Source organism: Apteryx mantelli, chromosome 2 (assembly GCF_036417845.1).
Source record: "Apteryx mantelli isolate bAptMan1 chromosome 2, bAptMan1.hap1, whole genome shotgun sequence".
Lineage (NCBI taxonomy): Eukaryota > Metazoa > Chordata > Aves > Apterygiformes > Apterygidae > Apteryx > Apteryx mantelli.
The window spans coordinates 29958597-29977175 of record NC_089979.1 but is presented as its reverse complement, the minus strand read 5'-3'; the positions used below and the strand labels follow the sequence as shown (position 1 = coordinate 29977175).

At 39.6% G+C, this 18579-nt stretch overlaps 1 protein-coding gene across 1 annotated transcript in view; it reads left to right on the top strand.

Annotated features, from left to right (window-relative positions):
* LOC106494397 (opsin-5-like) overlaps window positions 1–11197 on the top strand; it is a 29051-nt gene extending 17854 nt beyond the window's left edge. The window contains 4 exon segments of the mRNA XM_013954643.2: window positions 10434–10438; window positions 10569–10819; window positions 10822–11049; window positions 11052–11197. Of these exon segments, the coding sequence (XP_013810097.2) occupies window positions 10434–10438; window positions 10569–10819; window positions 10822–11049; window positions 11052–11197 (630 nt within the window).
* The last annotated feature ends 7382 nt before the right edge of the window (window positions 11198–18579 follow it).

Here is an 18579-nt window from a genome sequence, read left to right as displayed (position 1 = left end):
TAACCCTAGAGGGTCCAAAGAAGTGCTATAGGTTCTTCTATAATCTTAAAAGTTCTCCAGGTTCCTGCAGTTTTCTTTAATCTGCATTTCCCTGTGTGCTAAACAGTTATCTTCTTCCTTAACCATATTAGCATAACAATATCATAACACTCAATTTTGGCTCAGTTTAGTCTATTTGGTATTTTAGAAGTAATTGGAAAGTTTTATAAAAAGCAACAATAACAGCAATAACATTCATTACCACTATCACTAATCTATTTTCAGTGTTAAAAGATCTGTCTGTGGTGCCGTGCTATTTTAGAATGACACTAGCAAATTTTTAGAAAATGTAATCAGAGCTGTAGAGTGCTATTTGTGTTTTTGCACTTGTGAGTTTATGAAATTGGGCATTGATATTGTTTTTATTATTGTATAGTACAATAGCAATCAATTACAATGAATATGGAGAATGCTATTTATTGTTCTCATCTGATCTCTTTGTGGGGTTGTATGGGTCTGCCAGCCTCTGGAGAAATCATGCTCTGAAGCATATGAACAAACAGAACAAATAAATATTATGAATGCAAACCAAAATGTAGAAAATCACCTTCTCTCCAGGAGCTCCTTGGGCTTAAGCAGCTTTGGAAACACATCCTAGTTCTGCTTAGATGTTGGAGGAACAAAACCACCATGAGTGTAACTTGACTTGTCATTCACATTTGTTTAAATATCACCTCTGAATGCTCCATAAGAGAAGGTTGAAAAATTCACATCTTGCTTCTAATTTTGTTTATTGAGGATATGGAATCATTTGCAGCTAAACACCACAAATCTACACATCACAGAGGTTAATTGGGGGTTAAATTGTGCTTATATGGTGCATGGACATAGTGCTTGGATTTTTAATCCTTACTAAATTGTCTCATGTTAAATTCAATGGAAATTTTACTGTCAACATTAATGGGAGTTGTCAGTCATACTTGCTGAAACTGGAAGTATTGTATATTCAGTGGTACAAGCAAGATTGAAAGCTGTGGCTAATTTAGAGGTAGGAGGGAGGACTATGAACATAATGGGAAATACAATGGACATCAAACTGGATAAAAGTTGTTCTTTAAAGAAGTCCTACAGTACAGAATAGAAGATTGCAACTACAAATACTTTGTTGTGATGGGGAAATCTACTGAAGTTAAAGAATTGCAGCTATTCAATGCTTCTCCTGATTTTGTCCACCTTAAATAAATAAATCTTACTTGTAAGGCATAGCAACATTGTGATTTGCTGCAGGCATTTCAAAGCTGTTTGGGGATTAGCGATCAGCATGCTGTTTCTAAATGTCACTCTTACTGGTGTGAAATGAGAGAATCTGAATGAAGAGAGAAACAGTCTTAATGCCAAACTTATAGTTGTGTTACTTACACTATTGACTATACAATATTTATTGACTTGAGGTGGAGGCAAACAGCTCTTTGGTTAGTGTAGGAGGATCTGGTTGACATAAAAAGAACATATTAAGTACTTTCAAAACTTGTTATGGCAGAATATAGACATTTTATTTGGAGAAAAGGTGGAATTGAGATTCCATCACTTTGAAATATATGATAACATTTATGATTGGCTTTTACTTTGGTGCAGCATAAATAATTATAAAAATGAAGAATGAAAAAAGAAGTGCTTTAAGATTCCTATGTGAGCATGCTTCAGATTAAAAAAACTCTTCCTTAATGCTTTAGATCTCTCAGAAAGGTTGGCTTCATTTGTGTGTGCTCTCAGTTGACTGGTTCATTTATAGTGATCATTGCTGCACATCTAAAAACTCTAGCCTTTCCAGATGTACAGGTCCTACAGAATTGCCGGGCATCTTGAGCAAAAGTACAAAAATCCTTAAAAAAAAATTTTTTTTAATGTGGAAAAGGATTACAAGGGGATAAAGAGGACAGATCCAGAGTGTGAGATAGCCGCTTGTTATCTCAAGTCACATTTCTTTCACAGCCTTCTGAATATGTTTTTTTTAATTTCCACTCCAGGAAGAACAGAATTAGTGTCAGTTGTTTCTGCCAGTTGCTTTTCAGACTTAGTCATCATCGCTTAGCAGTATTTTGCAAGATACTATTGAAATATGCTTTGGCTTTGCAGGCCAATAAGCTACCAATATGCAGAGTGTTTAGTATTATGCTGGTTAGTGTCATGACTTCTATGTACATGATGGGAAATTATGACCAATATTTCCCTTAGTGATGAGAATTAGAGCAAAGTTAAACTACCAAAGGTTATTAGGGTAGTCATAATTAACTACAAGACTTAAATTCAGGAACCACTCTTGCTTTGTCTGGTGCTTAGCCAATTAGTCTCTCTTGCATATTTCTTTCTCCAGTCTTTGGTGTATGCTGTTTATGGTCTCCTGAATGTCCAGCAAAGTTTGCACGAATCAGAGACAGCATGCAGTTTTCTGCTCTAAGCATCAGCTGTTGCAGGCTTTTGTTTCTGAAAAAGAGCTGTATGTGGCTGGTCCATGAGACTGGGGTGGGAGGCTTGAGGTCTTCAAGTACCCAAAGGCTGATTTGGGGTTCGTGATGTCTTACCCTAACATATTTACAGCAAGCAGAGGGAACAGATAATTTGAAGATGCCTGTCTTCACCTTTGTGAACCACTGTTGGGAGGAGGCACTATCTTGGTGGAGATTGGCTGGATCAGTTGGCAGATCTGAGGTGATGAAGGCCTGCTCACAGGACGAGAGCCATTTCCTCCATCAAGCTGCACACCAATGGAACTAGTTGGTTTGGAGGGGCAGTGTCCTCTGTCCTGTTCAGACTTTACTGCAGTGTCCACACCTCCCATAAAGTTTGGAGAAGAAGTGGTTTCTCTGGGGCACAGTGTTTATCCAAGCTTCCTCTGGGTGCACAGCTCCCTGATGTCCTCAGAGAAGAAGTGTTGGCCCCTTAATACTGATTTCTATACTTGGATGGAAAATGGCCTTCAAAAAGAAGATTGAAACCACAGCATCAAAATAAAAGAGGTAAAAATATCAAGCAGTGAGAACACTAATGTTATGTTCATCTGCTCCTACTGTGAGCTGTGTGACCTGGGTCAACCAGAAAGCTTCATTCCCAGCTTTCACATATACAGTGGATGTACCTAGATTTCTGAAAATAAAGCTGTGATAACTGTTTGTGCCAGGCCTCAGGCCCAAGATATGCAGGTAAGAGCCTCAGTGTAGGGTAGGAACTCACTGCAGCACCTGAGCTCATGGGAGCAGGTGCTGGGTGTTTGGGATAGGTTCACAGGGTCATTGAGACTGTCTGGGATTTTGCCTAGTGTGCGATGTGTAATGGTACCCAGGGATATCGACTGGGAACTAAACTCTGCTTTTGCAACTCAATGTGACATATGAAGAGTTGTGCTGAGGATATGAAGGGAAGAATCCAGCTTTGGATATACTCTGTAGGTGTAAATAAACCATCTGGGCTGGAATAGCTGCTGGGCAGGAGGCTGCTGTCTATGTAGAAGTCATCATAAGACAGGTTTTTGTTTGTGTGTGTGTGTGTTTTTCTAGGAGTAAGTTTATGAAGCTTATTGTTCTCCTGCTCTGGAGGATCTGCAAGCTCATTAATTCTGTCATGTTTTCAAAACTTGAACCCCTACTCGAAGGAGTTCAGGTTTACCAGAGATAAAATGACAGCAGATTGCTATTGGACATACTGTTTTATTCTGCAAAGCAAGTAGAGTGAAAATAATCCTCTCTTCCAGTCTGAACTCCAAAGACAGTTCACGCTCACCTCCTGATGGGTGTTTGTGTGCAAAGGAGCAGGAACTCTGTTGTGTCTTACATAGCTGTGATGTAAAGCAGCATTTATGGCTGCTAGTGAGTGGAAAGTAGGTTTGATGAGTAGGTACTGTAAACATATTGTGTGCCCCCCAAAAAGAGATCTGGCCCCAAATCTAGCTTTAGAGTTCTTCCCCCTAGGAAGTCTAGATCTTCCTCATTCTTGTGCTTCAAATGGCGCTAGGGCAGGATCAGTGGAGACTGTGTTAATTTTTGTAAATATTTCATCCATCAGGATGCATATAATGATCCTGCCTACGTGACTAACCACTCAGTCCATAGTGCAAGACAAAAGGAAAGCATCGAAGATTTATAGCTGATGTACACATTAAATAAAATGTTTATGCTACGTTGGAGCGCCGTTTCTAGTTAGAGCTACAGGAAATATGTGTAAATGCCTGTGTACAAGAGAAGAGATGATGGAATATATCCATTTATGTGTACTTTCTGTAAGTTGTTCACTATATCACAGGACTCACTTAAAAAAAAAAATTCCACATTTTTAGCATGACAACTAAAGAAGAACTACCTTTATCTTGCACAACCCAGCTCCTATAAGCTGAGCAGATGCTATGAGATGCTGTCTCTAAGTATGTGGAAAAGAACACATGAACAAAGTAATGCCAAATTGCTTAAAAAAAAAAAATGCTCCTAAGGTAAGTTCCATGGTTTTGAGAGGACAGCAATCATTAGAAAGAGGCCCATTAGTCTGGCTGCATTGGAGCAGACTCCAATGTGAATCAGAGCTTTTTATGAATCATGTTACTGTAATAAGATTATGCTGGATCTATTCTGTGTTTTGCTGAATGAAGGGAGGGGTAAAATTCATAACCTGAATTTTCAAAGTTTAGCCTATGAATTTCTAATTTTTTTTTTGCTTCTTCCTCTATTTACCAATGCATTGGCTCACTGGCTTATTATTTTGCAGAAGAACAAAGTAGATGGTTGTAACAGTCCCTTGAGGCATTAAAAATCTTTGAATCAGTGGAATTAATTTTCTGCTTATAAGCATGCATTTGGACCTAGTCTCACAAATTTTGAAAATAGTTTCGCTTTTCCTGCTAGAAACAATTTGTAGGAAAAACTTTCTATTCTCAGCAGAATAGCTTCATCTTTAGCAATTACTGTAAAAGTGAAAGAAAATAAGAAAATAACTTTTTATTGGCCTTATCCAATTACTTTTTTGAGAGCTTGGTACTCTTTTTTTGCAGCCATTGGGAATCCAGATTCCTTTAAAGCTCTCATGTGATAAGCATGTTACAGAAATGAACTGAGAAAAGTAGATTACTTGCTGCAAATGTTCTTTTCTGTTTTGCAGACTAGAATGAATTTGGCTGCCAAAACAAGCAAAAGATTCTATAGAAAAGACAAGTAATAGCGGACCTTACGTGATTTATAGGAAGGATAACATGTTTATATAAACTACAACTTCTTAAAAAGGCTTGATTCTTCTAGTTTGTTAATGCTCAAGTCTTCTTATTCAAAACCTTTTTGCAATGTATTTCTTAAAAATCAGAAAATATCCTTTCAATTTTCTATTCTAAACTCTCTTACAATGCACTACCCTGCATTAGTAATTTCACCCCAGAAGCATCTGCCTGCTGGCAAAGTTTTCTGTTGTATGCTAACACACATCAAGCCCGGACATGAAAGGTGCTGAATACTGTGAAATTCTGGTTCCCTGACTGTTCCTAACATAGAGTTCAGCTGTGTTGGATGGGCTGGTCCTGAAAATATGTAAGTTTACCTCATCCAGGCTACAATCATGCTTTGGTTCATATAAGCTCTGTAGGGGGACAAGGTTTTACAGGTCTGTGGCCTAACTCAGAAGTATCCTTCCTGAACTTGACCAAAGAGTGTTCTCTCCATGCCTTCTGTACATTGCTCCTTTTTCTTAATAATCTTGATAATCTTGGGCAATAATGCTGTAGTTTCCATACAGTTATATAGTGATCAGTTGAAACTAGATAATTTTTTTTAGTAAGTTTACTATTTAGATGGAAGAATTTTCCAAATTTTCCTTATGATAGCGAACAAGTTGCTGTAGCAAACTTTTGTCCAGGTCCCAAGAGAGTTCACTGCAGTGATAGTAAAGTGTAGTGAAAGGAATATTACACAACTCCCATAATATATTCTCAAAATCTGTGCATATTTCTGGACAATATTATTCTTTTGTAGATGAAATTTTTAAATGTAGTGGTTAACTATTACATTGAAGCTGCTGCATTATACTTAGAGACCTAAACAGAAGTTTTTAAGGCTGGTTGAAGATCTGAAGCTCCTATGGGTTTAGTGAAATTTGTAGATAATTGACACACATGCAACTGTTAAATCTGAAATTATAGGCAGGTGCTAAAATAGTGACATATATGCTGAACTGTAGATGCTCAGGACTGAACGATCTTAAGCATCTATATAGTTTCCATTAAAGCTTGCTGAAATTATACAGTACATGACAGATATGTAGCTATATTATATTTATACATTTAATAATTAAAAAGCAAGTCCAATATGCAATTATGATGCTGTTAGCTAAACATGACATCTGTCAGAGGTTTGCAGTGATATCTACATCTTGGGTTAATATAAGACAGGAAAATGATCAGCAGTGACTCCTATTATCTTAACCTTCATGATTTTGTACCTACATTTAAAATCTCCTTTTGCTGTTTAAAGTACTGGTGATGTAAACCAATCTTGCCTGCTTAGGGCAGCCAGGTATCACAGCTGCAAGGTTTCTGTTTCCTTGCACTTTAAATGAAATGAAATTTTTTTTTTTTGTGGAAACAAATGTCACTAGAGTGCAAAGGAGCCCATATTATTAGATTCTGTCTGACTACAGCCCCAGAAACATATCCCAAATGTCTTCATACCCAACTGGGAAGAAAAACGTGGCAGATAAAAGCAGATGAACCTGAGGGGTAGTTAGCAGGAAATTGTGGTGATTTCTGTGTTGCTAAATAAAAGGCAGCCAAGGAACACAAACACTGGTCTGCTGACTGCCCTGTTGCTTAGCAGTTAATATGATCCCTGGTGTGTTTTTTTTAATCTGTGCCTGGGCATACATCAAGGGATACCTGTTCTTGGCTGAATAGCACTGTGCTATCCCTGTCCACACATTTTAAGTGGGAAAATGAGTGACATCACCTTGTTTTTTCCAGTAAGAAAATTGCCAGTGTCAGGCAGGTATTGGCCTGTTGCCACCTATGCCATGAGACTGTTCCTCCTTTCTTCCAAGAGCCTGCAATGCTTCTTTTGCTGCAGCTGGTACTAAATGAATGACTGTAAATGACTAGATTGACTTTTTTCATGCTGACATTTTAATAACCTGCTTAACAGGATCTAAGCATGTTTTAATGTCTGTAGATCTTAATTCCTTTGCTGTCAGTGCCTGTGATATCAAATCTGCTTGCTGTATTAAGGACATACATTTCTTAAATTTGCCCAGTGAGACTTCTGGGTTCTGATTAAATCTGGAATAGTGTACTGCAGTTTGGTCTGGAATGATTATTTTGAAAACTTCACTACATTTCCAGATTTCAAGTTATATAATACAAGCAGTTCATCCTGCCAAGATTCTTCTTTGGGATGCAAAAATGCATGAGGCTCAGGGTGACATTTGCTGATGCCACTTTTGCAAAAACCGTGCAAAAAACAGGCAAAAACCTTCTGAAACAATATCTCCTGGAAAAGCAATAAACACAGTTACAAATGAAAAATTGTTGTGTGTCTGTAAATCAAGCACAAGGGCCAAGGTAATGGTAGGTGACACTGCTCTGAAATTTACAGGCAGAAATCTCTCTTGGGGAATTATGTTTGAACTGGAACTTGGGAAGAATGTTAGGTTTGTAAGAAGAACTTCGCAACAAGGAGTACAAGCTACAGAGCATACTTGTATATTACAGATAGATATAAAAAGAAAACAGATGTTCTACAGCTGCAGCATTAAGTCAAATTTATAGTTAGACCCTCTCAGCTGGTATAGGTCAGCTCACTCACACAGACTGGAACAAGCCCTGGCTCTTGGCACAGGCTAAGGATCTGATACAAGTATTTCAAACTACATGCTTAGTGGAATATATATTGAATAAGATTATGTGAATTCAGCTTATTGACACTTTAAGTAAAGATGCTTCAGGACATCTTTGGAAGCCAAAGCATTTTCAACATTTTTATGTCTTTCCATCACAAATTTATCCTGACATTTATGACAAATAAAAGGAAAAAGCACAGCCCACACTGGATCAGGATAGGACTGAATCAGCTGGTGACAATAGAGGCTTTTATGATCTTGTTAATGTTCACAACGTTGCCCTATATCTGCATCATCATCACCCTTCTTTTGTCGTGCTTATTAAAATCTTGATATTCTTTGACATCTCATGTTGGCACCACTGCTTAGGCCACTCCTCATGCCTGTTGTCTTGGAACCATGTGGGTTGTTTTGTTGACCTTGTGGTATTTTCATGTAGTACCTGGCTTGTAACCTCTGAAGATTGGCAGAGAGTGTTAAATGCTGTCCAAGCCCTGTTGTTATTAAACTCTTGACTTCTGAATATGTGACATGACAATACAAATAATAATAAAGTCTCTTTCTGCATGCATGTATGTGTATGTATAGTTGATACGCTCAAATATCTCAAAGGGTGTTCGTTTCGCCTAATAGCACTCCACTAAAAGCTAGTTATCTTAAGCTGAAGCTTTCAAGTGTCAGTGACAATGAGTGTCTCGCCTATTTTAGACGCATATCTTTGGATGAGATCAATTGCTCTCTGGAGATGTGTTTCTCTTTCTTTTGTCATTGTAAAGAACCTACGCTGGCACAGACTTGAATATGAGTTTTGGGTGCTTGAAGTTAAGGAAGATGAACCCCCCCATGCTGTGGAGACTATACAGATGCAGTTCTGGAACTTGGCTCAGAGCTCCTTGAAAATATGTGCCAAATGTCTTTTCACAGGAACAATGTAAAACCTGTTGCAATCCCAAAGATTAATTGCATCATAAGTAGGCCAGCTTGGAAATGCAACAATCAATTCTGATGTTCCTTTCTTCTTAATGTGATTCTAAAAGGCCAGGGCAAGTCTTCAATATTAGGTATGGACAGTTTAGGATTTCAAAAACCATACACATAGCACCAACACTTTCACAGGCAGAGCCAGATCTTCAGCTGGTGTAAAGAAATAGAACTCAACAGAAAGAAAGGGAAAAATTAAGTTCATCCCATCTTGTGGATTTGGCTCTACATCTTTTCTTAACTGGTCTCATTCTGTCAAAATACATTGTTTCTCAATTCTGTCAAGTCACTTCAACTTTAGACTTCAGGAGAGCTCTAATAGCAGCAAATGCTTACCACACATAGATGGGAAATGTCACTGTTATCGCAGATGTTTTTCCATTCCAGAGACATATACAAACTCATAAACAGATTTTAGCACATCAGTTAAACTCTGCAGAAATTCCTCATAAAACACTTGGTGAATACTTCTTGGCAATCACCATGCACTTCTTGCAAAATAAAGTTTGTGAAGCTATTAAACTTAGGGAGAAAATAATAAAATTTTGAAGAGCTCTTTGTGTCTTAAAGCAGTCTAATGTGTGCTCCTCTGGTGTTAGATACTCAGGGCCTCTTTCGTTCTCACTCTGAAAACAACAATATAATCTCTCGTTATCAAAAAGACATGTTTTTTGCAACCCTGAATCTGTAGCCAGAGTGTCACTGAGAAAAACTGTGAATTTGCGGTTAACTAAGCTGGTTAGCAACTCTTTGTACTCTCACTTTCAGAGGGCAGCTCCGGCAGGTGGCACAATCGGCAATTCAATGCAAAAGTACCTTCGTATGTACCGCTCTTTTGTTCGTTTGCATCCAGCACTACTCTAAATTGAATAGATTTTCTACTGTCTTTCTCATTTGGATATACATGCTTTTGGCAAACATTGACTTGTGAAGCTTCTTCAAGAGCACAAATATTTTTGTTTCTATCTTTAAAATATATGTGCACTTGAGTTATAAACAGTGCTTAGAATGATCCCTACCAGATTAGTCTTCCAGTACAGTTTACTTCAGATTTCTTGAGGTTCATGTTTATTACAGTTCCAATACTTATTCTCTCATTTTGCATATCTCTATAATTTATAAAAAAAATACTGAAACCCCCATAATTAAAAAAAAAGACTTATTTAAACTTTCTTGATAGAGTTTATTAGGACAATCAATTGTAGAGTAGGAATTAATCTAAATTCATGAATTTGATTCACCTTCAGGATTAATCTTTTTTTCTGCTTAGGATATACTTATGTTTTTTAAATTGCTTTTCAAACCAATGGACTAATTAAGCTGTCAGGTGCCTGTGTGTAGCTCCAGTTGAACACCAACAATAAAATGATAGATGACGTTCTGTAGCCAGTGGAGCCTACATTACCCACAGATTAGACAGCAGATAGTAATGGCTTTGCAGTCGAGATAAAATTTCCCCAGAATGGTATCTTTTTCCTTAGGTTGGCTTCCTTTTTAATCTAAAGAGAGTTTTTATGGCATTTTAGTGAATAGGAACAGAATTGTTAGAGCTGATATATTTGAACTCTAAAAGCTTCAGACAGAACAAAGTTTCTAAACAAATATGCGCTTAGCAGCTGAGGTATGATGGAAGGCTTGGAGAGACATTTTAACAAGGGGAATCAATCATGTGGTATTTTTATGCCTGTACTATTTGGAAGTTATTTTTCTCAGACTCATTTTTTTTTTCTCTATTATCACTGCAAACTGAGCATTGCTGTGTGCATTGGATTTTTTGCTGCATGGAGCCCTTATGCCATCATCGCCATGTGGGCAGCTTTTGGATCAATAGATAAGATTCCTCCATTAGCCTTTGCTGTGCCAGCTGTCTTTGCGAAGTCCTCCACACTGCACAATCCAGTTATCTATCTTCTTCTGAGGTCCAATTTCCGAAATACCATTGTCAAAGATTTCACAGTTTTTCAACAGCTATGTATCAGGACTTGTTCTTGTGTCAAGGCCCTGCCAACTATAGATCAACTTTGGAGATTGGCCTGAGAACATTTAAAAGCAAAAATGAAGCCAGCTGTAATTCTTTGCAAACTGTGGAAGCGTGTTCTTACTTCCCCTGTGAAAAGTGCAGTGACACTTTTGAATGCTTTAAAAACTATCCAAAATGCTGCCAGGAGAGGCTAAGCACTGTGGAATGCACTCCTCAAGAAAGTGTGTCCTTGCAGAGCAATCTCCAAGTAAAGCGAGACAGGGCAGTAAGAAGTCTGTAAAGCTGGTTGTACAGGGAGAAAAAAGCATTGAAATTGATAACTTGGAAATCACCTTAGAAACCGTACCTGTGCATTGTACATTTACAGATCTCTACGACTGCTCATCCAAAGCCCTTTGACAGTAATACCATTATGCTGCATTTATGTATGTAACTCTTTTAAAAGAGCCCTTCTGCTACCCCATTTTCTATACTGTTTTCCTGGTTTTATCATGTATTCTTTAATGGGACACATGCTACAGCATGGACATGCAATAAATGCTGTATGACTCTCACCATGCTGACTTAAGTAAGTATACTGTGTGGACTGTATTCACATCATAAACTGTGTCAGATAAATCTCTGCACTTTGTCGCGTCTGTTTTCAAGAGAACACACTGCCTATTGAGAGGTTTTCTGTAAAGTGTTATAACCCTTTCTAGACTTCATATGTTTTATATTCTGTATGTTCAAAACACAAAATTCAATGTAGAGTTTTAAAAGGACAATCTCATGCTGTTTTAATTGTTATAACAGCTGAAAAGTAAATGCTAACTGAAATGCCTGTTTTCCAAGAAGCAAAAATGAGAGCAAGAACGACGGCCCGTGTTGTATTTCTGGGAAGCAAAGGTCACTTGTTCCTTCCTTTGCCTTGAACAGACAGGTTCTGACCTAATTCCACGTAAATGAAATAAAAATATTTCTGGTAAATTAAAGATAATGTGTAACTTTTGTTTACTTTTTTTGGAGTAATTTGAGAAGAACTTGTCCTAGAATGTTATTTATTATTCTCAGTTCCCTCTATAGGACCTTGGAATTATGAGAGTGAAGACATAGCCCAGAAATACCATAATGGGCAAAAATCTCTGCTAGCGTAAGGCACTGAAAACAGTGAAAAGCACTCTATGCGAATATCCCAGTGCTTCAGGATTTTTTCCATTTGCCTTACGAGAATAATCTTGCAGAGTAAGAATACCTATGCCCTTTCTTTCCTGCATTTTTGGGCTCCATTTTTCTCCCCAGAAGGGGAAGGAAAAGAAAAAGAAAGGAGCATTGGAGAAAGGGCTTTTTAAATGTTTGCTTCTACTGATTCAGGAGGAGTTGGTTAAAGTGCTGCTCTGCTTCATGGCTTACCAACCAGACCATATCCTCCTCTGCTGTGTAAGCAAGGGTACACTGAGAGCGCCATGCCCTCATTTTGGCCAGTGCACAGCCCTCTAGTTCAGTTATTTTAGCTTTGTTTTTCAGCAGTGCCCAGAGGCCTGTGCCAGTGTTGGGGCAGCTTTGGGAGGTAAGCCAGTCCTCCTGCCAAGGGGTTCGCAGCCTGCTAGGCCAGTTTATCCTACACTTCCCAGGGGCCACTTCGACACTTCCTAAGCCTCAGGGGGACACCTGTGTCTTTCTGAAGATAATGATTTGGCAGCAGCACATTTCACTGCTGTGTCTGTGTTGACTTTAAGAATATACCTGATTGCAAAAGGGACAGCTATGTTAAATTCTTTGAAGGCATCTAATTAGCCAATTTAAAGGGTTTTCTATTGCTATAGAGCAGTATATTTACTTAGGACATACTATTCTTTTTGCTCTCCTGTTCTCAAGCTGTCCTTATCCCCCTCCAAGCCTCCTTTCATCCTCCATGTTACTGTATGTGAATGATAATCATGATATATGTTATTAGTTTTACACAGATGTGTATGTACATGTCATGTATACATGACCAGCTACCTGATAAGAGTACAGAATGTTTACAGTGCACTACAGGAAAGACCCCGCTATGGCTGAAAACACCATGGCTCTTCAGGAACTCTGAAAAAGCAATCAGAAAAGACAGTTTGGCTTTGAATACTCAGAAAGCTGTTTCAGTGAGTGTTTTCCCAAAGATTTCCTAAGACACGTGGGTCAGTGGTGTGTCACAAACAAGAACCTCCTTCTCCGGGGCTGCAGCTCCTGGGATTTTCGTCACTGACTTCACATGAGGTAGGATCAGGCTCTGAGACCCAAACCTTTAGGTAATGCTGACATTTTCAGATGGTGAATCTGTGAAAAATAGGATTGTAAGATACGTTCAGAGGTCATCTAGTCCTTACTGCTCATAGTCCTGTTGACATCAGTGGACAAAGCTGAGTATGTGAATAAATCTCTAGCGGATTCACTAATAAATTTGGGAATTTTAACTGGCATATCATTCTAAAGCCTAAAAATGTCAGACTATCAAAAAACAAAATGATAATCTGTGTTGTGAGGAGGGGCTCTGTGCCCAGCTTCCCTGCAGATCTCTGAAATCCCAGCTGTAGTATACAGCTATTTAAAATATTCAGACAGCTATTGTTTTTTTTTGCACTATAACTGCTGTCTGAGCTGTGCTGCTAGCCAGCTACATGGTGAAATAATATTTTGAGCAACTAGTCTAAACCACAAATATTTTTCAGATAGATCTACTTAAGGAAGTTCAGAAGGTAAGCAAGCTTGGAGTCTCCATGCTTGGATTTATAGTCATTTTAAATTTAGCATTCACTACAGGGGAAACCAAGGCTGGGTTGAGCTAGATGGTACTTGTTTTCCCTGGAAAATATGTGAACATATATTTACATAATGCCTATTTGGTTATGTGGAGAAAAAAAAATCACATCATTTTAAGTTCCTTCAAATTGGCATTGGACTACCTGAATCTAGCTGTCAGCTCTGAGTATAGCATAAATGTCATTTGTGTAGAAGGTCATATTCAATTGTGAATAGAAAACATAATGTTTTAAAAATGACTGGTGAATCCATGCCAGTTCCTTTTATAAGTTAATGGAAGGAATGCTGTACCTTTATAGAGAATTCCCCATATACATAGACATTAAGAATGACAGTGCACTCAGACTGTATGTTCCCTTTATGTGGTGGTGGTGGGGTTTTTCTTCTTGTGTGACTAGCTTTTTCTCTAGTAACCACAATCTCCAAAAAACTTTTCAAACCTGCCAGTCTTCAGATTTTTCCATCTGTTATTCATCAGGGTTAGTCATAAATTTATTGCTTATAGATGTATATGTTAATCAAATGCCATCAGTTGCAGGGTCTCCTTACTATTACACATTAAGGTCTGATGAAAGAGTTGATGGAATTGGAATTGAAAAAAAGATTTTGTTTTAAAAGGTATAAAGATTATAAAGGTATAAAAGGTATTCTCATCTGACAAGTAACCTTATAATTTTTGTTGCTAACAACATATTTAAATACACTGAATACAACAGACTTTTTTGGTGTCAGAGGTAGAAATGGTAAGGCAAACCGGTGGGGTTGTTGCTATAGCATAATGCAGAAGATGTAGGAGGCCCTCCCTGCCTGCTACACATTTGGAAGGGGAAACACCAGTTTTCTAGGACAACTCACTTACTCGGAACAGGCTTTTGTCTACAAGGTCACTGATTTAAGACCGCTCTGGAGAGCAAGGGATTGAAAGTCATTCCCATCTGGTGTGAGGGCTGGTTCACATGCAGTTCATGTGCTAACAGGTCTATGATGTCATTGCATACGCATAGCTAGATTAGAAAAGACCTAGTGTATAAAGTGTGCAGAAAATCCCTCTTTGGATTGAAGGGGTGGAGGGACTGCTTGTGAAAGAGGCTCAGGTGGCAGACCTGAGGGAGCAGAGACAAGGAGGGGGTCTGGGCTGGGGTGGTCAATGCTTCAGTGAGAGTGGTGGTAACTGGAAGCATGTGCATCTGCTCTTCTAAAGTTGGCATCACCCTCATTCTCACCCTGTACTTCTTGCATTCACTTGTGGCTTTGTCTTCCAGGGGATGGTAAGTTTTGTGACTGGAACTGCCTTTTGCTGTCAGGGGGAAGGATCTCCAGTTCAGGTGGGGGCACCAAATCTTTTCTCACAGCAGCAGGAAGGCTGAGAAGCCTGCTTGGCAGTGAAGTGGAGAAACTCATGCTGCTCTTGGCTGTGCTCTGTGTCTGGTGTGGAGGGTGGATGTGTGCTGTAGGCAGCTGATACAGGATGTTTCAGGAGCATTATATGTTCACTGTCTAAGTCATTTCATGTGCTGAGCAGTGAGGTTTTGGCATCAGAGCTCCTCCTGCAATGGAAGAAGAGTCAGCGGTTGTTGAAAGCAAGTGAACTAACTGCTTACACTAGATGTCAGCCAGGAAAGATGGACATCTTGCTCCTTACTTCTGCTGCCGCCTTCTTCACAGAATCACAAAATGTTTGAGGTTGGAAGAGGCCTTTAAAGATCATCTAGTCCAACTCCCCTGCTCAAGCAGGTCACCTAGAACATGTTGTATCTGGACCCTGTCCAGATGTTTTTTGAATATCTCCAAGGACAGAGACTCCACAGCCTCTTCGGGCAACCTGTTCCAGTGCTCTGTTACCCTTACAGTAAAGAAGTTTTCCTTGTGTTCAGATGGACCTTCCTGTGTTTCAGTTTTTGCCCATTGCCTCTTGCTCTCCTGTGGCGTTTTCCCTCCCTTGCACTCAGTCTTTTCCTGATGTGCTCTCTCCTACCTCTCTGCTCCAGTCCTTCCTTTCCCTCAGCTTTCTGTTTCCTTTCCTGATCTTTTTCTCTCTCTTCCCCACTCTCTGGCACTCAGAGCACCCCAGGGGAGCTCTGCAGCAAGTACTTTGCACTCTCATTACACTCAACAGACTAGTAAAAAGTTGTAAACAGCCCAGTTTCTGTGTGTTGTCACATCTTAATGACTGATGGCTTAGCATTCCAAACCGTTACCAGAATTGAGCTGGTCTGTGGAGCCCAGAAGCATCTTCCCAGCGTGAGCTCATACTAAATATTTTGTTTCTTCTTGTTGACTTGCTGGCTTTATTTTAGTAGCATTTCACAAAGGCTTTTCTCTAGCGCATCTGCCAAGATCATGCTTTTGCAGTGGGTTAGGAAGGGAGACTGGGGGCACTCCCATTATTTTTTCCCCTTTGAGCAAAAAACTACCCGTAGAGAGGGGAGAGAAGCAGTAAAGGGGTTAATACAGTATATGCTTTTCATGCTGTGGTCCCTCTCTAGCAACACAGGCCTTTTCCTAGGGTGGGGCTTTTAACAAAGAACTCCAGTGACACTTCTCTTGTCACATCATGGATTTAGCTATGTAAAGGACATCTGGAAAGAAAAGCCAGGAAGAGTGGATCTTTGAACAGAAAAGTTATGATCAGCACACTACTAGTTTAGTGCCCTCTAGGAGGACTAGAAATAGGCTCTGCAGGTATATTCAGCTGCATGAGCAAGCGGGAGCTGGGGAGCTGTACTTCAGACCAGTTCTATGTGCTTGGGCAGTGCAAGCAGTGCAACAATGAGATATGAAGCTGAAGTATCACTAAAATGAACTTCAGAAAGACAGATTATCTACAAAACAATGACCATAATGTGTGGGACATATTTTTCAGTGAACTGTAAAATGCAACTGTGAGATAGGTGAAAGCAGTGAATAGTTCTGGGTGTGGGGAATAAAAACAGTTGGAGATGTCAAAATTGTTCAATACGGCAATTCCAAAGTGAACAGCTTTGATTTTCTCAGGCTAGAATCATAAGTACCAGTCACAAAGTGTCAAAAAAAAAAAAAAAAAAAAAGAAACCTTTTGTCCTTTGTTGATGCTTTAATGGTACAAAATCGCCGTAGAGGTGCTTGAAGTACGGAGCTGTGCTGAGCAGGGGAAGGAGGAGGGTGAGGCAGCTGAAAGGCTGCACTGCCATCAAGTGGCCTGGATCCTGCACCACATCAGAGATTGCTGAGCAAGGGAAAGATTAACACTGAATTATCTGCTGTACAACCCCCTCTCCCTGTGCATGCCTGGCCAAAGACCTGACCTAGCCATAACACTCCTCAGGGAATGGACAGGTGCCCTAGCACAGTCTTTGGGTTGATCCCACGGAGACTGGAGATAAAGTTCCTCCAGCAGCAAGCCAGTGCTTTGCTATGCTCCATGAAGCTGTCAACTGTCCTAGATGAAGCTGTCAGCTGCTCAGGAGAGCAGATCTGAAGAACTAGCTGGTGACCTGGGCTTCTCACTGGACCATGGTCCTTGGTCTCAGTACTTTGCAAATATTTTGTTCCAGATGTGAAATAGCTGGGACCAATCCTGTCCTCCTTGCACTGTGCTGATTGCATCGTTATTGTCAATTACACTTTGCAGTTACTCATGGATTTTAATCTTATTGTTTTATGAACTGCAACTAATTAATCTTCTCATTCCTCTCAGCTCAACAGACACTACTGAGAATCGTCTACATTTTTGTTTCAGATGAAGGACCACAGCAGAGATTTCAGGAGACTTGTCAGTGTAATTAGAAGAGTCAAGGTGGAAATTGGTCTCCCATTACTTGGAATCCAGGAACAGTTTGTGCTATGCATCCATCATTTGGAGGAGTCACACCGTAAAATTAATAGCTGTGAGCTGAAATGACGATGAGTCTTGTTGTCTTTTGTTTGATGTCTCTCACTTTCTGAAAGGGGTCAGGGCCAACCTATTCCACTGACAAAGAGACACTGGCAGACACTGCCAGTCAGTTGTTTAGATTTAGTTAAGAGAGACTGTCAGAAGAAATCCTGAGTACTGAAACATTTTCCTTTTCAATTCTATTATTTCTCTGCTATGACACTGTGCTTCCTATCAGGCTTAATGCTGAGAGAAGGTTGCTGCTGAATGCCGATTACCTGATGTTTGGGAAAAATCACATTTTTTCTGCAGGTAATGTTCCCAGTTCTACATGCATGAACACAGACAACTTCTCTATGGACTGTGGTCACAGTCAGTGTACTGTCTGATGATTACAGGAAAATGACTGTGCTATTTTAAAATGTTACCTATGTCCGCAGTTTAAAAATACTTTGCTTTTCATTCACTGTCCAATATATGGTTCAACCGACTGCAGTTGTTTTTTTTTTTTTAAAGAGTTTTCTGTGTCAGGCCAACCCCAAATAGCCCAATTCCATGGGGTGTTCTTGCAGGATGCCCTGGCTGGGCCGCCAGCAGAGCAGCAGAACCAAAAAGCTAGAAGGCAAAAAAAGGCTTAACTGTTTCTGCAGGAAAAAGTTTGGTCCTGACCCAACGTATCAGGATGCATTCTGCACAATTTGATATAGCTGACATACCTCAGCTGATTTCCCCTCCCAAAATATTTTATTCACTTCAAGTCTTGTCAGTGCTGGATTAGGTTTCACTCTTGACTACAAGTGGATTTTTTTTCTCCTCTTCTTTTTACAGACTCCATGGTCCTGAGTCAGAATGGCTGTAGTAGCTGAACTGCATGACTGTGTGGATCGTAAAGCAGTGGCATCTCAATATTTGCTTTGAGGGTGGATTTTCCTGCTGATTTTCCAGCTGGCCACCTTGTGAGGCAGAAGGTGTCCTGTTCGCACGGGGCCCTCGCCAGTAAACTGCCTGCTCAGCAAATCAAAATACATGGCACTGTCAGCTAAACCCAGTTTGACCAGTCCAGTGAAACCAAGGTCTTAACCAAGCCATAACTCAGTGTGCATTCACAGAAGATGCACTGTTGGTTCCTATTTTCTTATGACTCTGGTCC